Here is a 26,229-nt window from a genome sequence, read left to right as displayed (position 1 = left end):
TTTTTTCATCAAAGCATTTGACATTGCAGTCACAGCTATTGTTTTCTACTCAAATGGAATTTATTGTTGTATCTAATATTTCACACAGAGAGTTCTATCAAAAAGTTTTGTAAGCAACGACCATTAGGAACAACACTAGTGTTTAAATGAAATGCAAATAACTTTAAAAGCTAATAGAGTAAACCAACTTAACCCAGCAAACGGTGATGAGCATAAGAAACATTTCATAGCACAACACAAATTCACACATGCAAAATATATTAATCTGTGGTTTTCAACCTCTGGTTGCAGCACCTGTGGGGATGGTCATAAGTCCAACATGGAGTGATGACCAGCTTCCCTTTCTCTATAGCTAGACTGGGACAAGTTTTTCTGTTATAACATGGGGTCATAATATGGAAAATGTCAAGAACCACTGTATTAAATAAATATAACTGTAGAAAAATTAGTGGTACAGTGACATGAAACGTTTAATCTACCATGATAACTTTCATTGCACTCATCCAGCTACTTTCCATAATTTTGTGGGCATAGAAAAAGCAAAAAAAGCCTTTTTTAGATATTAGCTCACACCAGGAGATCTAGATTCAGGAGCATGTTTGAGACTCTAAAGGGACCAGAAGGGAAGTGTAAACCAGTGCAAATTATAGTCTTCCTTAGATTCATTTCTAGCTCTTATGAGGAAGCAGGGACAAAGTAATGTGGAAAGTAAAGAGAAACAAAATGAATGCCTGATGGTGGACACTCTAAGATCTCCATTTAGAGCAAATAGTATCTGGAACTGCTTCACTGGCCTTCTTTATTATACATCCCAATCACAACTGATGGGGTGAAAAGTGAGAGAACCTACACCTAGATACCTGTATCACTCGACTCTCAACTCCATAATTAAAAAAGAAAAATAGATATAAGTACCAAAAATCACATCTGTGTGCAGATATGTTGTTTAGTATTATTACTTCATATTTACATAGCATTTGATATTTTTAAAGTGATATAACACATGATTAATCAGTTGATTAATTTTTAAAACATCTAATATAGAATTGTCCTACAAAAAGGAATTAGTCCTATAAAATCCTTAACTTGGCTGGAGTTTATTTTCTGTATTTGATTTTTATATTTTGGATCAGCCTCCCACATTGGTGCCAGGTACAGGCAGCTAGCGCTCACTACCAATAACTTTCTTTAAAAAAACCAAACCAAAAAATACCCAAAAAAAACCTACAGGTTTTTGTTGTGACCTCTCTGATATGCTAATAACTAGTACTAAAGGGCCAATCCCTTGTGTTTTAAGTACTTTATTATTGATTCCTAACATGGAAATGAAGGGTGAAACTTATGTGTCTCATCTTATTTGGTGACAAGAAAACTGCAGGTTTTGTGGGAAGATATGGATTCAGCTGACATGCTGAGCAGTAGATGACAGGCTGTGGTAATGTTGGCCGTGATGGCTATTATGCTATCCAAAGATGGTATTGTCCAAAATCCATGGCATACTCACTATTTGCAAAATTGGTTCGGGAGTGATTAATAATACAGAAACGGATAATCTAGGGGCTCGGTGGCTTAATTTATAAATAACTCTTATTTCACTTCTAGGGCCGTTCATTGTTCAAATCCAGTTTGAAGTCCTGTGTGAAATAATTGTAGTGATCTTTAAAGTCTTTAGTAGATAGTCCACAGCAGAAACACCCCCACGTAATATGGGATAATTGTCAATTGCAGTTCATGAACAGTCCTAAAATAAGAGGGTATAGGAGCAGAATTATGTTCTTACCCAAGAATAAATTACCTTTGTAGGTGAAGGTTTCATGGGCCAGGGATGGAAAGCTCTCATTACAGAAACTTCAAGATATTGTACTAGGCCTAAGTAGAAAAAGACTGGGGGGCAGGGGGCTCCATGAATTTCTATTCATACTGGTTATCATAGTAAAGGCTTTAAAGGCTGTTGTATATATTTTATGCACTGAATAACAGCATTTCTATAATTATTGACATATTACAAATCGTATTCTTAAAAATGGAAAATGCCTTAGCAGAAACATCTTCATATCTAAGATATCACAAAACAAGTGCAAACAAATTGCAATATGCCTTTGACATCTACTTTTTAAAAAATTCATATGGGAAATCACAATTGTGTTTCTAGTTAATTGTTTTGGGTTAGATTCAAACTAGTTTGATGTAGTGGACTTAGACCTCTAGAGACCTGTGTTCAAACCATTAGCTGGATCATAAATGAAATTAATTAAGTGGTCTCTTTCTTCTCCTGGTGGATATTTTTCCTTATCATAATTTGTCACAAATGGCAGTTTTGCTTTAAAGAATTCCACTGTTGGAATAGTAGGAATAATGCAGGTCATGATTAGTCATTGTTCCCAGTCATCACACATTTAGCCAGAGCATTTCTGGGTTTGTAAAATGTGAAATTATAAGTTTTGAATATACCTTATCTGTATTTTAGAAGTTGTCCATTTTATAGACTCTGGCACTTCATGTGAATCTTTGGAAATCATTCTACAATATTAGATTCAATTTTGTTTGTACTTATAGTTTCTCTGTTTCTGTTGCTCTGTTTTCCAGTACAATCACACCTCAATATACCATGCCATACTGGGAGCTGTATAAGCTAACTGTGTTTTTTATTACTAGCAGGGAAGTTGCAGACAGTCTCTGCTACCTTTGTGCCTTTGGAGCAAGCCAGAGAATCTTGCCCACTATCATATGTTTGTGAATCCAAATAGTTTGTTATTACAATCAGGGGCTTATTTAATATACTTCTGCAAAGTTAAAACACCTGCTTTTGCTTCAACAGGACTCAACAGAAGGAGTCTTTCTGGACTATCAAATAATTCTGTTTTATTTCCAGACTGTATATGACATATATTGGGCAGTAGAATGAAAATTCAGGGCTCAAATTCTCGTTGCTTGCACTTAAGACTAAAGCAATGTTGAAGGTCAATCTGAAGTCTGGTCAGACAAAGAATCTGATTGCAATCACAGTATATCAAGCTATTTGAATAGGAAATAGCTCTAAATTAGTTCTAAGTACTCTGGTCTCCTTTTAAAAATAAATATTTACTGGTGGCGTTACCACAAAATGGTATCTGAAATACTGCAGTTTTTTTGTTTTCTGAATGGGGTGATATTGTGGTATCCCAGATGCCACTGAAGTAACTGTTAGCAAATATTGATATTTGTTTAATGCTGACTCCTTTATTGTACTTATTATTTTGAATACCAATATGGGAAGTAGACAGGTTTCAGAGTAACAGCCGTGTTAGTCTGTATTCGCAAAAAGAAAAGGAGTACTTGTGGCACCTCAGAGACTAACCAATTTATTTGAGCATAAGCTTGAAAGCCACAAGTACTCCTTTTCTTTTTGCGAATATGGGAAGTAGTGACCTTGAAAGCTTGAAAGCTTATGCTCAAATAAATTGGTTAGTCTCTGAGGTGTCACAAGTACTCCTTTTCTTTTTGCGAATATGGGAAGTAGTGACCTTGGAAGTGGTTTCTGGGAATAAGAACAATGGACTCTCTCATTCATAATAGTATCATTTCCCCAGCCATGGCCAAACAGTTATGAAAATGAAGAACCCCAGAAACTCTTTATATGTGAAAGAAATAAAGAATCCTAATTTTCTTTTGCCTCAAATGATTTTCAGGGGACACTGATTTTCTCTGAATAGCATGAGAACCCCTTCAGGAGCTTAAAATTAACCTTTGTGTTGTGAAGGCCAAGACACTAACAGTGTTAAAAAAAAGCCCTAAATAAATTCATGGAGAATAGGTCCAGTAATGGCTATTAGCCAGAATGAGCAGGGATGGTGTCCCTAGCTTCTGTTTGCCAGAAGCTGGGAATAGGTGACATGGGACAGATCACTTGATGATTACCTGGTCTGTTCATGCCCTCTGAAGCACTGGCATTGGCCATTGTGGGAAGACAGGATACTGGGCTGGATGGACCTTTGGTCTGACCCAGTATGGCCGTTCTTACGTTCTATGTTACCTCTGTTCTCCCGTTTCTCCCCTTCCTCCCATACCAGGAAAGATACTCAGCTTCACTAACATGTGCAACAATTTTATGCTCATTTTGTTGCAGAAAAAGCGTAGTTCTACTCAAGCTTTCTATTTAACTCTAGATTACTGGACTTAATTGCATCAAGCATTTTGTAAGTGGTGCGGTTTGCTATTTCAAGTTTCTCTTGGAGTTGGTCTCAGCAGTTGGTTCAGGAACCAGTGATATGGTGGTCCTTTTTCATACTAAGGTTTCACCACATGAATAAATGAAAGTAGTTTAGAGTCTTTAAAGATCTTTTTGAGTGCCTGACATTTTGAGTGCCCAGCTATTATACCTACCTGGTATATTGTTTGTAGAGCAAGGAGATCACAGTAAAGTATGGATAAATGCCTTAAATTACTTTCTAGGTGTGAAGCTTCTGACACATGTCCTCCTACATCAACCATGTCATGCTGCCCCACAATCATTATTATGATTAGGGGTGGGAAATAAAGGCCCTAGCACACTAGGACTCTGTAAATAAAAATAGGTAAGAAGCAGGTTATATTAAGTCTGAAGAAACAAGGAGTTTGGTTTTTATGAAAATATCCTAGTAATAATAAATGAGAAAAGAAAAACTGAGAGTCTGGTACAATGGTTTCTGAAAAGAAAAATGTTTGAGTTTAAAGAAAATCTGAGATACTCTTAACGGCTTCATATTACTTTGCTCTGGTTTTTATGACAGTGAGTAATTACTTTGGAGAGTGCATTTCTGGGAGGTTACTGTGAACAGGGATAAATTAATCGATTTGGATAAATTAAAAGATGACTCAAAGAAAAAACTAAAATTAAATCTTTGTTAACGTTCTAAAAAGTTAGATTAACCTTTCTTTCCCCTGACTTCTCTTTTTCATTTTTTTTTTTGTGTCTCTGTCTCTAGACAGAACAGGAAGTGCTGAAATATCATGGGAAAGGTTGCTCTTACAGTATTGCCAGTGCTTCTGAGATTACTAACCGATTTTGCATACTGAAAAGCACTCGATGATCCAGATAACCCTTTGAATTTCAGGTGGTTATCGGGATTGGTTATTTTTTAAGCTTTGCCAATCCCTCCTTGAGACTACTATAATAAACACAGGACTGGAAGGGACATTGAGAGGTCATCTAGTCCAGTCCCCTGCACTCATGGCAGTACTAAGTATTAACTAGTTCTTATAATTAGTTCTTGCATAATGTTTTTCATCTGTATATCTCCAAATACTTTACAAAGGAGAGTAAAGTCTAATTGTTTCTGTCTTACATATGCGGATATGGAGGCATTGTGTTTGCATGGCAGACCCAAGATTAGAACATAGATCTCCCAGTCCAATTCCCTATCCATTAGCCCAAGCTATCTCAAAGAATTATTTATTTCCAGAGATACCAATTGGCATGGCAGAGATCAGCTGCACTGTAGAGAGAATTATAAATATAGGCAATGGAAGTGGCAATGATGGATGGCCTATGACTTTGGCCATTTTCAAAGTAATAAGGGACAAGTGGAAGAGGGAAAAGGAAGCATAGGAAATCAACTATAAATCTAGTATGCAGTGATGTTGTAGCTGTGTCAGTTCCAGGATATTAGAAAGACAAGGTGGCTGAGGTAATATCTTTTATTGGACCAACTTCTGTAGGTGAGAGAGACTGGCTTTCGAGTTACAGAGAGCTGGGCTTCCAAACCTGGGGCAGAGCTCTGTGTAGCTCGAAAGCTTGTCTCTCTCACCAACAGAAGTTGGTCCAGTAAAAGATGTTACCTTATCCACCTTGTCTCTCTATAAATCCAGTAGGAGATCTCTCTCTCTCCTCCCTCACTATCTCTGTGCATCACATCCTGTATTTTTCCTTTGATAATGAACACATCTTGAATTGTTTATTGTTAAACATATATGGCACCTGTTAGTCTAACATTTTCATGAATCCCAGAATCCCAAAAGTTCATCATGTCCACAAGCTTAAAGTTTACTTTAAGCTCTTTGAAGATAAATATCATGCTAGTTATTTACTGTGTGTGTGACATAAACATTAGGAAATTAAAGTGGATGCACAGGTGTTTGCACCTGAAAATTATGGGCACATATATATTTATGCATAATTTTGCAGATTCGCATGTGAAAACTGAAGATAAATTGAAGGGTGAAAATTTCGCCTTCAATGTACAAAGCATGTTGGTTACATTTTTGGAATTTTTAATCCAAATCTGCTCCAAATTTTATAGGTCTTCATTATTTACTAAATTTAGGCTCACATAATATATTTAATATTTGGTTAAAATTGAACACAAAACTAGTATTTAACTGTGGACAAAAACTCAAACAAAACTTGGGATTTTTAACCCCAGAACTCTAAAATTGCAAAATAGCTAAGATAGTGGGAGTGAGGTGCATTAATGATGTATTTGGCTTAAATTAGAAAGTTTATTTGTACTGCTATGATGTCTTAGCAACCTATAGGATTGTGAGGCAGTTTTAGCTGTTCTCAAGAGAACTTCAGGATAAGTCTTGGAAATGTTCACAGCGTCAGGAATTGTCATTAGCAAGAGAAAATTCAATTGTGATGGCATGTTTAAATTGTTCAGTTACTGTTTCATAATAGATGTTATACGGCTCCATGCTGAGCTTATAACAGTACAGAGGTTTGTCTAAGACATATTTTTCTAAAATGCTGACTATACAGTGGCAGAGGATAATAAGAAAGAGGCTTGCAGGGAGGGATTCAAATGTGGAAAACATAGCTACAGTATATACATTATGGAGTACTTTCTTTTAAAAAATCCTTTTTTGTCTTGGTAAAGTAAGTTTTCAAATCTTTCTTATGGCATTTGCAATGTCAACACAGTTGATCACTACATTTTAACGAACATTAAAACATAATCGCCATTTTTCACTAATTTCTAAAAGTTTAATTTCTTCATTTTTTGTTCACATATTTCAGTAAGTAAATTTAATGCACTCTATTGTAATAACAAAGTTCGTTGATTGAAATATTGCCTGCCGAATTCAGCTTGAAAACAAATTGTATGCCAGTATTGTATGCAGGTTGTTTTAGCCATGTCAGTTCCAGGATACTAGAGAGACAAGGGGAGTGAAGTAATATCTTTTGTTGAACCAACTTCTGTAGGTGAGAGAGACAAGCTTTCAAGCTTACACAGAGTTCTTGCTTGTCCCTCCTGGGCCAGTATTAACAGTTAAACATAAAATAAAATGGTTATGTCAGAAAAACAGCATAGCAAATGCTCAAATCCTGTTATAAAGTGATAAAGACCTGGAATTTCTGAACTACTGCTTCATTATATATTTTCCACAGCTCTGAAAGTGAAGCTGGCTCACAAAGTGCATGCGATCAGCTTGTGACTCCTACAGCATTAGCAGCCTGTACCAGGGTTGACTCCTGTTTTACTCCTTGGTTTGTGCCTTCACTTGGTGTTTCAGTCCATTTTGCTCATTTGGAACTCCATCTCTGCCATCATCTTGATCAGCTGGGCACAGGTTCGTACCTCTTAACTCATAATAATGAAAATATTTAATTATGATTTACTATCGTTTTGCCATCTATATTCCCAGTTTCTTATTCAGGCAGCAAACAGTATGAAAAATCACTACTAGGAAAGGCCATTGGTAAATACTTCAGTGCAAATTCACAACTTCTGTTCTGTGTCGATTGATAGAGTACATTCCAAAAGTAGTGTGACTGACTGATCAGCTTCACTTTGTCCCTTGGGATTGAGTGATTGTATGTAGAATCAGTTCAGTTTTCTTAGCCCTGACTAGTGATAGCAGGTGCCAGTTCACTCTCGAGCCAACTTATAGAACCAATTCAACTTTTAAACTTTCCAACATATTTACATTATTGTTGACATATTTGACAATGGTGCAACCTCTTTAGTAAGGATTCCTTGGTAAAGGAACTGCAGATATAATTGTTATTCCAATTATAATCATTTTTAGAAAGATGAATCTGTTTTTGTTCAGTGCTCTCTATCATTGCATTAAAGTCAAATACATTCCAAGAGATCTTTAGAGTGTCTGATTTCAAATGCTAACAATGCTTTCCTTGGAATATGAACAAATACCTAAGATACCTTTTAAAAGAACAGCTTTTTTCATTAGTAGTTCTGGATTTTTCTGCAAAATTAAAATATATCCATTATCAAATTTTACTAACATTAATGCTAGTATAATCTAGTAAGTTAATTGTACACCAGCTAGCCCTGTACAGTACTTAAACTTTTGAGCTATTATACTCCAATTCCAGTTGCTGGAGCTGTGGAATTACACATAATGGAAAAAGCAACAATCAGATTAAAATCAAACACAGCTGTTTCATTTTTCAGCAACAATTGAGTTTATGCTGATGCTGTTATCTTTATTGCACCTAAAAGTCCCAGTCAGTATTCGGGCCTATTGTGCTAGGTGCTGTACAAATAGAGTACAAAACTTGCTGAATCTATTACATTTTTGAACATTTTTGAAAGATAATAGGGCTTGATTGTACAAAAGGCTGGGCATTTTGGTTCAGGTGCAGCAAAGCAATTAAGCATATGCGAATTTTGAGTATGTGAATAGTGCTGGTGACATAAATCATAACAAATTCAACATGTCTACTCACATGCTTAATATTAGACAAGTGTTTAGGTGCTTCGCTGAATCTGGGCCAGGATCAAGCCTTTAATGAACCACATGAAACCCTTGTTATATATTTCTCAATCTTGGAGTTTCAAGATTATGTTTTGGTTTGTTTTAAGTTTTTGAGTGATTATATTGCATATGAAAGGGAGGGTACACTTGTGGTTTTTGAATACTCTGCTAATCAGAGTAAGGATAGAAATTTCATTATAAAACCTGTTAATCTGCAGAATGGCAGTTCAACAAGTACGACTGTTACTGATATTCATTATTTATACTGGCTCATAAATGTGTATGGCATGTTACATGCATACTCCCCCTACACACACAGAACTGACAACAATATGGTCCCTACTCCACATAAGTTTACAATGTAAGGCCCCAATTCTGCATTGTGTAGTGTGCTGGTACAGGAATCTTCCTGCACTCCACAAAACTGCAGGAATGGTGCCTAACATTGGATTTAACAGGCAAAAAGTGAAAGACAGAGCCATTTTAATTTTATCCATTTTTTAATTTAACAGCACCACCAAGGTTCCTTCAACCATTTACATCTGATAAAAATGTTCCATCTGAACTGGAATACATGATCGTTTCCTTCAAAGAGCCCCACACATATCTTCGGCAGTGGAGTGATGAATCAGTCTTCAAGGAGATCCAGTTTTCTACATGGGCTGACTGTAAACTTTTGGAGTGCCGAAATGTTACTATGCAGAATATCATGAAGCCTTTCAAAATCTGTGGGCAGATTGCCATTTCTAGCAGTGCAACAGAAAAGTTGCTGGACTGCACTGTGATGGTGGACCCTATATTTGTAAACTTTGGGCAGCATGCAGTTCATTCTCTGAATACAGCATTTCAAGCGTGGCAACAGGTATGCAAATATGGTAGCATGAAAGAGGTTACATTCTGGCTATTTGGAGTCACTTAAATCAAAGTTGTTGCTAACTAAATTTATTAACAATAGACAAAGATGTAAAACACTTACAGTAGAAGTCTTTCTAGTATTGAACATTAATTCAAACACAGCCGTGAAAATTAGGAGATAATGGACCACATTCTGCTCTGTTACACTTGAGTAAATCCAGACTAACTGCTTGAACTTCAGTGGAGTGACAGTGATTTATACTGGTATAACTGTGATCAGAATCTAACCCAGTGGGTCTCTGAAATACAAAATATTCAGTTAATATATTAAAAAGTGAATGATGTATGATATGCAAGACTAGTTCATTCTTAGTAGTATGACATTTTGTTTCCAACAGCTACTGCTTTTATTCTTATTGAAGTTCAGTAGTAGTGTCACATTACATTCTGTATATGCAGCATTAATCGGGAAGACCAGTTCTGGTGCAAAGAACATTGCTTCTGCAGTGACCTTTCAAAGGTCTATAATGCTCTCACCTCAGTACAGCCCTGAATGCAAATAATTTTCTTTATCTGCCTAAAGACCAATATGTTCCTTATGAATTAATTACCTGTAATGGCACTACAACAGCAAAGTAAAAAAAAAGATAAAACATCTGTTTTATATCAAAAAATTCTTTTTTAAGGGCACTCCATGGTTTGCTTGTTGCAAAAGGACATTCATAAAACAAGAGCTAGTGTGATTTAAATCTTTACAGCTGGTTCAAATATCACTGTGAACAAAGATCTTTGTAGCTCCAATTTCTGTCTTTTGTCATATTTTGAACAATGCATTTAATAAAAAACAAACATAGAAAAAATACAAGAGTCCTTGTTAGCCCAGCTAAGCCCAGAATATTTCTCTCTTAGAACCAGAGCCTCATCTAAGATATGTGTGGCTACTACTGCAACATGGCCTTCAGAAAGATTAGTTTCCTCTTAGGATAAAAAAGTCTCTCAAACACAGTTATACATCTAAATAAAATATGGTGTATAAATATTTAAATGTTTTAAACCACATCAGAATGTAAATGGCTGACTGACTACACAGTGCCTTGAAGGAATATTCTGAGTTGAAAAAATGGACTTGTATATTTGATTAAGTAGAGCCATATGTCGCATAGTATATTGCTGACAGGTACATTCTATGAATAGTTGGTTCTGATTTATACATGGCTTTGGCAATGTTAACATGATCCACAGGAGGATATACTTCTGTAATTGTTGCTGTAATTTTCTCGTTTCCTCTCATGTCAAGGGTACTTGCCACCATGTTCTGATGTGGTGGGTATCTAGCCCTGAGTATTCTAGATTAAAAACTTGCACTACTTTGAAATTAGGGGACATTTGACACAGAAGTGGGTTGAAAACTGCTTATTAAATAAATTGCTACCAAGCTGTTATGTATGTGGTTTTACCTCCACAAGGGGGAAAAATGAATTTCCCAGTTGTACGTATTGTTTGATGTACAGTGTTCACATCGAGTACAGAGTAAATGCTGCCAACAAGAAACATGTATTTAATAAGCAGGAAAAATAATTCTCCACATATTTTTTTTACTGGATTAATATATGGCACAAGTAATTTTATATTCCATGTGGATGGGACAGACAGATGAAGCATGAAGCAATTTGGCCTTGCACCTTTAGGTTAAGAGTTCAAGTTTTACAGAAGCCTTCGTCAATGTCTTTGTTTCCTAGATGTGGATTGATTTAGTAATGATGAAAGTTTTAAAAGTAGATTAGGCCTAAAAAACACCAAGCACATATTTTGCTTTATACTTCTAGGTCACGTGCTGAAAACCAGAGGGGGATTAGCTCTTTTTTAAAAAACAATTTCCATTATTAACTTTGTGTTTCATTGTCTAATCTTTTATAATATGAAATGCCTGTTCAAATACAAGCTGTAACAATCTAATGCACAACTGAATACAAAACTAAAGTAAATAAGGTTTTAAATTTAAAATTAATGTATAGGGAACATTAAGGGGTTATTATTTAATCATAGAGTATATGCTGAAACAGAAAATGCATGCTTCACTTGAATAATGATGCAATTTTTTTTACTGTATTTGAACATTTAAACTATTCCAAATTGTTTTAAATCATTAGCATTTCACTGAATTCCATAGGCAAAGGGTCAGTTGATAAAATAGCTCCCCAAGTACGTACTATGGGAGTATATTTTAGAAAAATGTAAACATCCCCTTTGTGACTGAAATGTTTTTCTGAACCCCTTAGAATTTATTAAACATCACTTTTTAAAGATCAGGAAACCAATTCATTGTTTCCCTTTAGGCCATATGGTGCTTAACCTTTCTGTTACTAGCAGATTGATCCCAGTTCATTAAGAAAACTCAGTCTGATTTCCAAGATATCTTCCAGTCAGGCAGATATCAGTGATCACGGCAGCTTCCTTGTATCTGTGATATACTTGTATCTCTGCTACAAGGATTGGAAGAAGGAATGGTGTATGGAAAACATGCATATAGCTGCTATTTAAATTCCAGTTGATAATGTTAAAATGCAGCAGGCACCTCATACCTTAGGTTTTGACTGTAACAGTCATCAAAGGTTGCTGTTCTGTCTTAGAGAAACAGTTGGGAAAGGATATGTGAAATTACTGAAGTCCTTTTATCGGAACAGCCACATTAAGTAATATATGCAAAACTCTTCCACACTGTACAGTAGCTTGCAAAAACTTCAGAAGATAACCCCATGTACAGGGCCGACACGTTTATGATTCATTCCCAAACCCAATACTGCTTTGAAATAACTGTGAGCTGGAAGATCTTTCTGACTATGGTCATTCAAATGAGCACGTAGTCCTGAGACCAGGGAAAGCTTGAAGACCAGCAGTATATAGAGAAGGGGGTTTCCTCTCTGAATTGAGTTGACAAATTATTTGAAAGCCTGTGAACAAGAGAGACTTTCCAGGCCTCCCTGAAGGAAAAGAAAGGCCTAGGAACAGACTAGAGAGGGCAGGGAGTTGTCCCGCAGGAACTGACCTTTGTCCATACCCAGTTCAGGGTGTTGATCTTTTGTCAATTCCTTTGATTGTTATTTTGATTCAAGAGAGCATTTTTCCCTAACCCAGTCTTAGGCATGTTTTTTGTTTGCAGCTCCTTTAGTGGCCAGCCAGTCCTCTGCTGACATGATTCCTGCACAATGCCCCAATTTTTGTTTTTCTTTCTTTGTGTCTGGTGATTCAATCCTCCCCTTTAACTGTTATTCCTATCCTCCCCTTTGCCAGTCTACACTTCTTTCTCTCCTGCTTTTGCCTCTTTTCTCCCTTTCAGAACCCTCCCACCCCAGACATTTCTACTACTAGACATTAGCAGCAGCTTTGGGGCTAAATTCACCCACTGTGCCTTAGAGGGTGCTAACATCAAGGGAGAGCAGGCAGTGTTCTGCTGGAAAAAGATATCTTTCCTCAATAATGTGAGATATGGAGGAACCCCACCAGCAGAGGCTCCATGAGTGATGTGCTGAATTAGCACATCCCCAAGTCACTCTTGACATCCCCTTTTCTCTGACTGGTTTTGTTTTCCTTTGGGGCATCAGCGGCCACCTCTAAGCCCCACTCCTCCAGCAGGTGACTGGTATCTTGTGCCACTGCAACTCCCCTTCAGGTAAACTTTCCTCTTTTGGGGGCCCTGTGATCTGAGTTATGTGAATAGAATCCAGTATGACCTATGACCTTGTATCTAAGTCTTAGAAACACTGCTGCTAAAGACAATAGATGCTGATAGCACTTCAAGCATATAATGCTAGTAACTGCTATCAGTATTTGACTTTAATGTGGTTAGTGCTGTTAGTATACTCTGATGGAACAGTGGACTCAGATACTACATGGATGGAAGCCATATGTGGACTTTAGATACATATACACAGTGTTAGATCAGGGTCACACACCCATGGTGTGCAATCCCATAGCCTGTGAAGCATTTATTCTGGCATCTTAAATGCGACCTTGTTGTCCCAGGTGCCAATCATTAATTGTACATATGCACTGGTGCAAAATTAAAATTAGGCTTGGCCTATTGAATTATTTTTGCACATCAGTAAATGCATGAAGTTACTCTTCATGGTAATTGAGCTTCATATTAATACTCCATTAAGAAGAATGAAGCTCAAACTCCTTGTGGTGCTATTGTTTCAGGCTTTCTGGCTGCAGAACCAAGAAGACAAATCCAGTGGCTGTTTCCTTGGGGGGGAAAGTGTTGTATTAAATTCACTAAGGTCTGAGCTAAGTTTGACTCAAATAACCTACTGAGTTCCTTAGATTTTAAATCCTCTCTTTAAAAAAGAACGTTTCATAAAGCTGTTTGTGGTAGATATATGGGTATGGCAGTTTGAGAGTGAGAAGTCATAGATCCATCACTAGAGAATGCCAAAATAAACTGTGCTCTCTGAAGTGGCGCTGTATATGTCAGTATCTAATATACCCAGATCAGCTGCTGAATACAATGAATACAGATGCTCTATAATGAGTTTTACTCCTTACAAAAAGGGAGACTTTGACTAATGTTAGCTTAGTTGACTGACTATTCAGGGAAGATATGCAGCATAATGAAGAGAAATTCATGACAAAGGGCCAGATTTTCAGAAGTTAGGTGTCCAGTTATACACTTAATTGCTCTCACAAACCAGATAATGTAGTACACAAATGCACTTAATTAGTCATTTTCATGCTAAGTTACCTAAATTGTACATGCAGTCACCACAGGGGCTAAATTTTACCTTTTGATTTGCACACAAAGCTCACACTGAATTCAATAATAGCCAGGCACTCACATCCAAGGGCACAATTTGGCATAATTTAGGTTTAAATTTGGCACACATCTTGCACACCTAACTTTCTAAAAATCTGTCCCCCACTGTTTTTCTTACTATTGTGACAATAGCAGGTACCAAACTGTGTTCATGGACCATTAGCGGTCTGTAGAGAGCTGTCTGGTCATATGTTCCTGGCTTTCTTCCTTGCTTCCAGATGCTTTTTCAGGTTTCCAGACACATCGTTGTCAGAGATCTTGGGAAGCTTGTGAAAGTAGCTATAGTAGGAGCCAACCTCACTTTTTCTACTAGGGAGGGAACTCCGCTACATAAGACGGGGAGTAGAGGAAATAGAAGTAGCTCTCAAAGACTGAAGCTACCTGTGAGCCTGGAGCTGCCTGCCAGCAGGAGAAAAATATCCTAGGAAGGAGAGATGGGAATGGAGCAACTGGACAATATGTTGAGGGGAAAAGGCAACCAAGCAACAGAGAGAGAGAGAAGAAGAGAGCAATGATAGAGACGCATGTGCAGGGAAAGATGGGTGGAAAATAAATGAAAACCAAAAGTAAATATTGTGATAATTTATATATGCTATCTATATAAAATTGCATAAATAGTATTCTAGTATTACTTCCTCATGTAAGCAACTGCTCCATTTGCCACAAGGGTGTTATGTGATAGCAAGTGGAAAAGGAGAGAGTTGGCACAATGGTGATGGGGTTGCAGGAGAGGAATTTGTGAGATGATTTCTCTGTGAAAATGTTTGAGAGCACTGCGTTACAGAAACCTGCCATTTAAGGGCTGAAAGGATTACTTAGTTAAGTTACACCTTGTTTCAGCTGAGCTAAACAATGCGCCCTGACCAGTCTCAAGCTCCAGGATCCCAGTTGCAGAAAGTTTGCCTGCAAAAAGACAGTGGCACTAGCCACTTGCAACCTGTACAAGGGACCAATTTGGCATAATTGTGAGAGCCACGCAGAAAGTGGGTGAGGGTATAGGAGGGAGTGGGAAGGCTATGGTACTCATCACATCCCCCAGGCAGTTTCCATTGGCAGAGTTGCTATGCAACCTTTGAGCATACTTTTCAGCGGCTCCATCCTGACAAAACCCTCCCTGTGGGAGGGCTGCAGTATTGCCTCCAATTCTCCTGCGGCAGTGAATGCCTCTCCTGGTGCAGGAGATTGCAGTTTGTGCCTGAAGGCGTGAGTAAAGCCCTGTGGCCTGATAATTTATATTAACTGTCATGGAGTCCCATCATGCAAATAGAATAAGTGGTGGAAAGATGCCCAGAATGCTCTTTGCTCTGCTGTGATACCTCAGAACTGAAAAGGAGCCAGATACAAAGAGTGAGGGAGGGACTGCTACATTGAGCAGGGAGTATTTCTACCAAGTTAAAATGGTGTTATGAAAATGCATGAGGCAGTTTAATATTTTGCATGTTGAACCATTAAATTGCATGATGTATTTTCAAAAAATCCCTGTGGATTTGTGGAACTAGTCCCCAAGTTGCAGCCCTAGCTGTCCTGCTACTTTGAAGTGTTGCAGCATCACAAGAGAAAGACTTCTGGGAGGAAAGATTTGCTCCAGAATGTTCCGCAGCAGCATTTCAAAGTAAAAGAAGAACCTGAGGAGCAGGACATGTGCCCTGATGGCCTTGCAGATCTTTCTCAAGCTTGGAAGAACAATAGCATTGGTTTATATTCAGCCTCTAATGCATATCTGCACCACAGAGCGCATTATTTCCAACATATGTTAATTTTGCACTAGTCATTTCTAAAAGTTGGGAGATTTCATTTTCCTTCTAGCTTTGAATGGTTATGATTTACAGTAGAAGAGCAAAAATCAAAATACATTCTTGGGACACACATTTTAGACCCCGGCACTTGTTTGTGCTTACACTGGCAATATAGAATACTTTGTAACCAAAGCTAATGACAACAGATCTTACAGCATTTCTGTGTTGTAACTATCGCCACTGGGCAGACAGCTGCCAAACATCTTGCAATTAAGCTGATGCTTGTTGGCTTTCATATTCTTTTTCTTTCAGAACCAATGCCCGGAGGCAGAGGAGTTGGTCTTTAGCCATTTTGTGATCTGTAATGACACACAGGAGACACTGCGGTTTGGCCAGGTGGATACTGACGAAAATGTTTTGCTGGCTAGCCTCCACAGTCACCAGTACAGCTGGCGCTCTCACAAGTCCCCACAGGTATGTCAGAAACAGCATTACAAATGCAGCAATTGTTAAAATTGGCTGGGGGTTTTATTCATTGATTCTATGTTTTTATTCATGTGCTCAGCTATCTTTAGCTTTCCAATTCCATCAGGAGCCTCATACTGAAGCTACATCAGACATAAGAGATAAATAAAGGGATGAGGAAATCCAGAAGTGTTTACACGTGATTCAGATTTGGAACTGGACATGCACACACCCTTCCCAAAGAAAAATCATGTTCATAAAAATTCAAGCTTCTGAACCAAAGCAAAAAAATTAATTTGCCAGGTTCTTAAAATTGATATTCTCAGTGCATAGTTTTTTGGGATCTGTTCTTCATGTGGTGTTCACACAACTCTTCCTGAGAGGAGGCCATATACCATTAAAAAGCCTATTTCCACCCTGTTTGTCAATCTGTATTTCTGGAGCCAAACATCTGGGCTTGGATTTTTAAAGAAACCAAAGAGAAATTCAGTGGAAACTGGGTGCCTAATTCCCTTGGGCACCTTGAAAATTTTGATCCTGATGTGTAAGAGAAGGTAATGTTTAGGGGGGCAATTATAATAGATGTGGCTGAGATCTATAAGTCAAATTCAGAGGTGATAAGGTTTATGTTGATTAGGAAACAGATGTAAGTGGCAAACTGACTGTAACTTTTGCCGAAGTGGCAGTCAGTGGGTGTGCAACACAAGCATACCTTACGTTGACTTTGTAACTTTTGTGGACCAAACTCAGCCCTAGAGTAAGTTGTTGCAGATGCCACTCCAATCAGCGGAATATTGGCTAACAGCTATTGATTTCAAGGCTGAATTAACCTTCAAAGAAGTTGGAGATTGTATAGGCATACATTAACGTGGGGGAGAGGCCTGTTGTGCTAATAAGGGGACATCTTGGGCCCAAGAAGGGATAAGATAATGTTAGAGCTTTTCTATCTCGTCTGGTAATGTGCAGCAAGCCGGATATAAATCTAGTGCTCTAGCCTGCCATGCACGAAGTGGCTATGCGAACCCTGCCACCGTGCACTACAAATTCTGTTTCGTTTTTCTAATTGGCCATTAAAATCAACAGATAAAACACATTTTGATTATTTCAATTATGAACATTTCCTCCCATTTCTAGAATCTTTCAGATCATTGGCATGCCAATCTATGACATTATCAGGAACCTTGAAGACCCCCTCATTGCATTTTTTTTAACCTGAACTATCCAGTTTGTACTAGTCTTTCTGTCTTTAACTTATGCTTATTTTTATAAACAATTATATATAATGAACAGAGCAGCACCTTTGTTACCTTGGACAACTTGCAATACAGGACTATGTACAACAGGATCTACTTTGTCTCTCATCCTCCTATTAGCTGCTGCTGCTATACAGTTTCCTTCTTTCAACTCCTCTGGCAGAGGCCAGAGGTTTGGTTTGGTTTATTTATTTTGAGGGGTGGATGTAAATACCAAGAGAAAGGGCGGACATTGTGAAAAATAGTTTTCCTAGCTGGTGCCCATACACAAATCCTTTTTGGGTTAACAGAATGATGTTTGGTAAATAATGGCAACATTAAAGCCCCAACCCTTCATCAGTGAAGACAATGGGAGTTTTGCCATTGACTTCATTGAGAGCAGGAATAGGCACAGAGTGGGGAATTTTCTATTACAGTGTGTGGCTGTAAAGCCAACCATAAAGCCAACATCTTCAAAATTCTGAAGGTCTACACAGTAATAATCAAGATCAGGGCTGTGTTATGCTAGGATATTTACAAACACATAGGTTGGCATGGTCCTTTCCCCAGAGAGTTTACAATCTAAGGGTCAAATTCTTCTACCCTCACACTGAGTAGTAGCTTGTTTTGTGGGTAATCCCATAGTTTTCAATTAGTCTACTTGTGGAGTAAGGTACTACGCAACCTGAGTGCAGATGGCAGAACTGGATCCTAAGAAATTAGATTACTTCAAGATTTAATTAATGTACATTAAATTATTAACCAACAGACACCCAAAATCTGCAGTTTGAGAGGCAACATTTTGGAGAGAAAGCCAGGCAGGGCTTAACATTTATCTTCTATAGTTCTGCCAGCCACCTTAGGTGAGGCACTGCATTGTGCACCAGCTACATGTGAGTAAGAAACAATGCACAGCTGGCAGAAGGAAAAGGAATGGAAAGAAAAGGCAGGTCTTGAAGAAGAGGGACAAGGAAAAGCGGACCAAGACGGAGCTAGAGATCTCACTGAGGAGAGCAGGGTTAATGTAAGAACAGGACAGCAATCCCTAGTTCTTTGAGCTAGTGTCCACCAGAACAAAAAGGTCAACAATACAAGGGTGGCACCAAATTTTAGAGGCTTTTAGCATTTCCTGGGCTGACACTAGATTGTTATGCTGAACCTATATCAACCCGCTGCAATAGTCTCTGGAATGTTCTTGTTCTGTTAACATTTTCACTGCCTTTCCCATGACAGCAAATTTAGGGATTGAAACTGGGGACTGAGGCAGCTTCACTGATGATGCATGGAAGCACAGGTTTTCCATACACTATTCAATTATAAGCTAATTTTCTTCAAAAAATGTTCAGAACCTTTGCATCCAAATGTAAGTTTAGTTCATGTGATTAATTTTAGACAGCAATCATTGTAAATGCCATTTGCATTAGAAAGATGGTTCATCTTAACTGTCAACATAATATTTTGACATTTTAGGTCACGCAAACCATGTTTATTAGGAATATTGCAAATGTCGTCATGTGTAAAATGTTTTTTTTAAGTGAGATATTAACTCAAGTCTGTTTGTACTGAAAACAGCAACTTGATTAAGGCTTCATGTTGTGCCTATAATGTTGTGGCACTTTTCTAACTGTTCAAGGCTGAATTGGATATTGAACAACCTATTATTTAAAGATCAGAATAATGCCCAAGCCTGGACAAGCCCTGTGAGTGTCAGATTCATGGAATGCTAGATGACTTCATAGTTATGAAATTATTTCATTTCTCATGATAATTCCTGACTTGCCAAGTTAGTGAATTTTAAGAACTCTGAGAGCAGATTGTAAGATAAATATGAAATAATCCATACTTTTGGAGTCAGGGACTTCCCTCCAGGCATTAGTTCATACTTGACTTACACTTGGGGATAAAATGAGTTAGGACAAGGTCTTAGATACCACATTCTCTTACTGGGAAAGAAAACCAACTTGCACAACTTTGGCTGGCTCATGTTTCTTGTTACACAGGCACTAAGCAGCAGCGGTTGCCATGAAATACTTTATTTAACCTTTATAAAAATGTTTTTTTAGTATGGCAAGGCAGTTCAGTTAAATGAAAATAAATAGTTTTAAAAGGATTGTATTTCTTTTACATTCATACCAATAAAATTCCCCATTTTTCTTTTGCTAATTAAAACTAGGAAGAGATATTGTAATTGGCTAGTCAAAATATTGAACAAAAATAAACGAAATAAGTGTGTAATACATGTTGTTTAATATAGAGGCATATACATAAAACATTGCAAGTGTTTCATTTTAGTTCTGAATGAATGTTACTGGATTAAGGGTGCTACAGTGGATTATAGTTAAAAATTATTTAACCTTTTAATATAAAAATGCATTGGTATGGCATTTCAGATTATCAGTTATTGGTGATTACTCTCAAAAGGTTTGGCCTTGATAAGTAAGCAAGTTTATCTTAATCTATCCAAACATTCTGAGAAATCCTTCCTCCTCTCCATTTCTTCTCCTAGTCCAACCCCTCTACATTTCAGTCAACCTAACACTTCTCTTCCTCTGCCCTTCAGTTTACTCTCTGCTTCCTACAAGCCTTTCTAACTTGGTTAATAAATATTTCATTGGAAAGTCTTATGTCTGACACTGTTTCTGCTGGGCTCCAGCCAGTCATTTTCTTCAAATTTCATGAGTTCTTGACCTTTCTTGGGTCCAAGGCATTCCCAAATGTATTGTCCCTCTCTAACTTTGGGGAAGTTCAGAACTCATAAAAACGGCCATACTGGGTCAGACCAGTCTAGCCCAGTAATCTGTCTTCTGGTAGTGGCCAGTGCCAAATGCTTCACAGAGAAAGAACAGAACAGTGCAATTTTGAGTGGTCCAACCGCTGTCGTCCAGTCCCACTTCTGGCAGTTGGAGATTTATGGAACTTGGAGCATGGGGTTGTGTCTCTGACCATATTGGCTAACAGCTATTGATAGACCTATCCTCCATGAACTTAGCCAAATCCTTTTTGAATCCAGTTATACTTTTGACCTTCCCATGACTTTGTGTTGTGTGAAGAAGCACTTCCTTTTGTTTGTTTTAAACCTGTTGACTGTTACTTTCATTGGGTGATCCTGGTTTTTGTGTTATGTGAAGGGGTAAATAACGCTTCCTTACTCACTTTCTCCACACCAGTCATGCTTTTATAGACCTCTATCATGTCCTCCCTAGTCATCGTTTTTTGTAACCTGAACAGTCCCAGTCTTTTTAATTTCTCCTCATATGGAAGCTTTTCCATATAACTAATCATTGTTGTTGCCCTTCTCTGTACTTTTTCCAGTTCTAATATATCTTTTTTTTGAGATCGGATAACCAGAACTGCACACAGTATTCAAGGTGTGGGCATACTATGAATTTATATAGTAGCATTATGATATTTTCTGTCCTATTTTGTATCCCTTTCCTAATGGTTTCTAACATTCTGTTAGCTTTTTGACTGCTGCTGCATGTTGAGTGTATGTTTTCAGAGAACTATCCACAATGACTCCAAAATTTCTTCCTTGAGTGGTATTAGCTAATTTAAACCCCATCATTTTGAATGTAAAGTTGGGATTATTTTTTCTAATGTGCATTGCTTTGCACTTATCAACACTGAATTTCATCTGCCATTTTGTCATTCTATAGAAACCCCACACTGGGATGGAAGGGGTTAAAGGACTATTCCAGGCCCAGCTAGCTCCACCCCTCCAACCTGGCAGAAAATGCTCCAGCTGGAGACAGAGTGGAAAAGAAAGTCACCCAGTGCAGAAGGGGGTGGATGGGGAGGAGTGCAGATGTACCGTGAAGGCTCCTTCAAAAGGGGCTGGAGAAGTCTCCCTGAAGGAACAGGACTGTATGTGGAGTTCAGCTGGGGTGGCAGGTTGTTTTCCTTTTTCCTTTCTTCTTATCTGGGACCAGAAGCTGAGAGAAGGAAGCGACACAGGGAAGGTAGCTAGGGTTGCCAACTTTCTTGTCGCACAAAACCAAACACCTTAGTCCCGCCCCTTCCCCGAGGCCCTGCCTCCTGCTCACTACATTCCCCCTCCCGCAGTGGCTCGCTTTCCCCCACCCTCACTCACTTTCACTTGGGTGGGGCCAGAAATGAGGGGTTCAGGGTGCGGGGAGCGGGCTCTGGGCTGGGGCAGGGAGTTGGGGTGTGGGAGGGAGTGAGGATTCCTGCTGAGGGTGCAGACTCTGGGGTGGGGCTGGGGAATGAGGGATTTGGGTTTTGGAGGGGGCTTCCAGCTGGGGAGTGGGGTCAAGGGATTTGGAATGTGGGAGGGGACTGCAGGTTCAGGCAGGATACTGGGGTGTGGGAGAGGGTGATGGCTCTGGGCTGGGGGTGCTGGCTCTGGGGTGGGGCTGGGGATGAGGGTTTTGGGGTGCAAGAGGGGGCTCTGGGTTGGGGAGGGCTGGTGCAGGGGGTTGGGGCTTGAAGTTGGGGCATGGACTTACCTTGGGCGGCTCCCGGTCAGCGGCACAACGGGGAGGCTAAGGCAGGCTGCCTGCCTGTCCTGGCACCTAGTGCGGGGCCAGGAGCAGAGCCCCGGCCATGGGGCCAGGCGCAGGGCCCCGGGCATGGGGGCAGCAGCCATGGTCCCAGGAGCAGAGGCCTGGGTGTGGGGGTGGGACCGGTGCAGGGCTTGGGGGCCAGCAGCCAGGACCCGAACCCCACCCCCAGGTGAGGTGAGGGGAGGGGTTGGGGGGCGGAGGGCCAGGAGCAGGGCATAGGCGCAGGAAGCACCCCCTGCACCCCTACTTCACGCACCTGTGCTGTCACTGCGCTGCACATGCCCGGAAACAGTGAACAACCAGCAGGTTCAGCTCCTAGGCAGGGTGGGCCAGGAGGCTCCATGCACTGCTCTAGCCTGGAGGCAACACCAAACTCCCCACCCTCACTCCCACTGGCTGGGAACCACCCAATGGGAATGTGGGGCCAGTTCTCGGGGTGGGAGCAGCACCTGGAGCCCCGTGGCCCCACCACCTAGGAGCCGGACCTGCTGGCCACTTCTAGGGTGCAGCATGGTGCCACCCTGGACAGGTAGGGACTAGCCTGCCTCAGCAGCGCAGCACCGCTGACCGGACTTTTAACAGGCCAGTCGGCGGTGCTGACCAGAGCCACCAGGGTCCCTTTTTGACCAGGTGTTCCAGTCAAAAACTGGACACCTGGTCACCCTAAAGGTAGGTCAGAGGGCCCCTCCTGGAGGCTGAACACTGCTAACCTTCCTAGGGCCCTGGATCAGAGCCTGGTGGAGTGGGTGGTTGCTGTAACTGAATGGATGCTAACCGCTTGGCCCCTCGGCCAACTGAGAACCCCATTACAGTCACCCACTTTAGTGAGATCCCTTTGTAACTCTTCGCAGTCAGCTTTGGACTTAATTGTCTTGAGTAATTTTGTATCGACTATAAATTTTGCCACCTTACTGTTCACCTCTTTTTCTAGATTGTTTATGAATGAATATGTTGAACAGCACAGGTTCTAGCACAGATCTTTGGGGGACCCTGCTATTTATGTCTCAACATTGTGAAAACTGACCATTTATTCCCTATCCAGTTACTGATCCATGAGACGACCTTCCCTCCAATCATATGATTGCTTAATTTGCTTAAGAGCCTTTGGTGATGGACCTAGTCTAAGGCTTTCTGAAAGTCCAAGTACACTATATAGACTGTACTACACTTGTCCACATGCTTGTTGACAGAGAATTTAATAGATTGATGAGGCATTTCCATTTACAAAAGCTGTGTATTATGAAGCTGTCAGAAATCCTAGCAAAGATTGCCAAACCTTGTTAGATCCGATGTGGATGTTAGTGAAAGTAAGAGGTCTGTTAGGGGTCAGGAAAAGGGATGGGCCACTACATTTCTGCAGTGGCTCTACATACTACACTGGATCTACTTCAAGGTCCTTATCTTGATCTTCAAGCCCATTACTGGGATAGGCCCCAGTTATCTCAGAAGCCCCATTTGTCTCCAAGACAGCCAAGACAGCCGTGTTCCTTAGGAATACTGGAGCATATGGTATTTATCATAAGCACAGAGGATAGGTTCTTCTCAGCAGCTGGCTCATAGTTATGGAATTCTGTATTGCAAGACAGTAGACTGACCAAGGAACTCACTGCTTTCACAAGTGTAAAACCCCTGTGGTTATATTAGATTCCCTGAATTGCTTCCCTGAAAACTGTTTGCCAGTAACCACCCAAAACTGTCTATAACATACTCTTTCTCAGCACTGCACAAGGCAAGGGGATACTGATTGTTTGAGTGCAACCAAATTAAAAAAGCAAACTTCAGTGGGGGCCCATGATAAATTAATGTGAAGAAAGGGATTTTTTCCAAATTTCTGGTATAATTTGAAGTTTGGGCCAGGTTGCCTATCCCTAGTATCAATTGCTTATTATCAACTTAGCTTAACCATTTATTTTTAATACTTAACACTCCTCTCACTTTCTTTCCATATTATGAATCTACTGCTAAAGACAATGGATTGGATTTTAATGTTAGTTACACTGGTTCAAATCTAATGAAACTCTATTGAATTCAGTAGAATTAATCCAGTGTTTTGTTAATTTGACAGAGATCAGAACATGCCCCATATGTTCTTCACCTTTCGTAAGCCATAGTTCGGTTTAGCTAAGTATATCTCTGTTTTTCTTTTCTTCCTCACTTCAAAATGGAGCCGATTCCAAACACAGCACACTCAGTCCCTCTTGATGTCTGTCTGTAAAGCTACAATGTTAGGCTTTAGCAGTCCTGAGACTGACACATGCCTCCCCTGCCCATATTATTAATGGTGGTTGTTATTTGAGAGAGATCAGTAAGTTTATATGGCATTGGAATGGGGGAGGGGGAGACAATCTCTATCAGAAAGAGTTTACCATCTGAAGCCCTGATTCTACAAGCACTAATTTACATAAGTAGTTACACATGTGAGCAGTCCTATTCAATTCATTAGGAGTGCTCGTTATGTATAAATGTTTGCACATTCAGGCTAAGTTAGACAAACAAAGGAAATGATGACACCAGACATAGGATTGGACAGAGAAGGATGAGGCAAGTTTTATAAAAATGAAAATGTAGATTAATATTATGTTGCATCTGAAGCTGTAATTACTGATGTTTTATTTCAGGTTTCAGAGTAGCAGCCGTGTTAGTCTGTATCCGCAAAAAGAAAAGGAGTACTTGTGGGACCTTAGAGACGAACAAATTTATTTGAGCATAAGCTTTCGTGAGCTACAGCTCACTTCATCAGATGCGTTCAGTGGAAAATACAGTGGGGAGATTTATATACATAGAGAACATGAAACAATGGGTGTTACTATACACACTGTAACAAGAGAGTGATCAGTTAAGGTGAGCTATTACCAGCAGGAGAGCGGGAGAGAAAAAACCTTTTTTAGTGATAATCAAGGTGGGCCATTTCCAGCAGTTGACAAGAATATCTGAGGAACAGAGGGGGTGTGGAGGGGGGGAATAAACATGAGGAAATAGTTTTACTTTGTGTAATGACCCATCCACTCCCAGTCTCTATTCAAACCTAATGTAATGGTCTCCAGTTTGCAAATTAATTCCAATTCAGCAGTCTCTCATTGGAGTCTGTTTTTGAATTTTTTTTGTTGAAGAATTGCAACTTTTAGGTCTGTAATCGAGTGACCAAAGAGATTGAAGTGTTCTCCGACTGGTTTTTGAATGTTATAGTTCTTGACGTCTGATTTGTGTCCATTTATTCTTTTACGTAGAGACTGTCCAGTTTGACCAATGTACATGGCAGAGAGGCATTGCTGGCACATGATGGCATATATCCCATTGGTAGATGTGCAGGTGAACAAGCCTCTGATAGTATGGCTGATGTTATTAGGCCCTATGATGGTGTCCCCTGAATAGATATGTGGACACAGTTGGCAACGGGCTTTGTTGCAAGGATAGGTTCCTGGGTTAGTGGTTCTGTTGTGTGGTGTGTGGTTGGAGGTGAGTAATTGCTTCAGGTTCGGGGGCTGTCTGTAAGCAAGGACTGGCCTGTCTCCCTAGATCTGTGAGAGTGGTGGGTCGTCCTTCAGGATAGGTTGTAGATCCTTGATGATGCGTTGGAGAGGTTTTAGTTGATGGCTGAAGGTGATGTCTAGTGGCGTTCTGTTATTTTCTTTGTTGGGCCTGTCCTGTGGTAGGTGACTTCTGGGTACTCTTCTGGCTCTGTCAGTCTGTTTCTTCACTTCAGCACGTGGGTATTGTAATTGTAAGAACGCTTGATAGAGATCTTGTAGGTGTTTGTCTCTGTCTGAGGGGTTGGAGCAAATGCGGTTGAATCGTAGAGCTTGGCTGTAGACAATGGATCGTGTGGTGTGGTCTGGATGAAAGCTGAAGGCATGTAGGTAGGCATAGCGGTCAGTAGGTTTCCGGTATAGGGTGGTGTTTATGTGACCATCGCTTATTAGCAACATAGT

At 39.7% G+C, this 26,229-nt stretch overlaps 1 protein-coding gene across 6 annotated transcripts in view; it reads left to right on the top strand.

Moving 5' to 3' along the window:
• VPS13B (vacuolar protein sorting 13 homolog B) overlaps positions 1-26,229 on the top strand; it is a 921,287-nt gene that overhangs the window by 829,220 nt on the left and 65,838 nt on the right. For 5 of the 6 annotated variants that reach the window (XM_073330465.1, XM_073330462.1, XM_073330464.1 and 2 more), the window contains exons 41-43: positions 7,346-7,527; positions 9,189-9,538; positions 16,393-16,554. In XM_073330465.1, coding sequence (XP_073186566.1) covers positions 7,346-7,527; positions 9,189-9,538; positions 16,393-16,554 — 694 coding nt within the window. Of the gene's footprint in view, positions 1-7,345; positions 7,528-9,188; positions 9,539-16,392; positions 16,555-26,229 lie in introns of those variants that run through there. The other variant, XM_073330467.1, reaches the window with a different exon arrangement.

Source organism: Lepidochelys kempii, chromosome 2 (assembly GCF_965140265.1).
Source record: "Lepidochelys kempii isolate rLepKem1 chromosome 2, rLepKem1.hap2, whole genome shotgun sequence".
NCBI lineage: Eukaryota > Metazoa > Chordata > Testudines > Cheloniidae > Lepidochelys > Lepidochelys kempii.
Note: the sequence above shows the minus strand (reverse complement) of the source record. Positions and strands in the feature narration are given on the sequence as shown.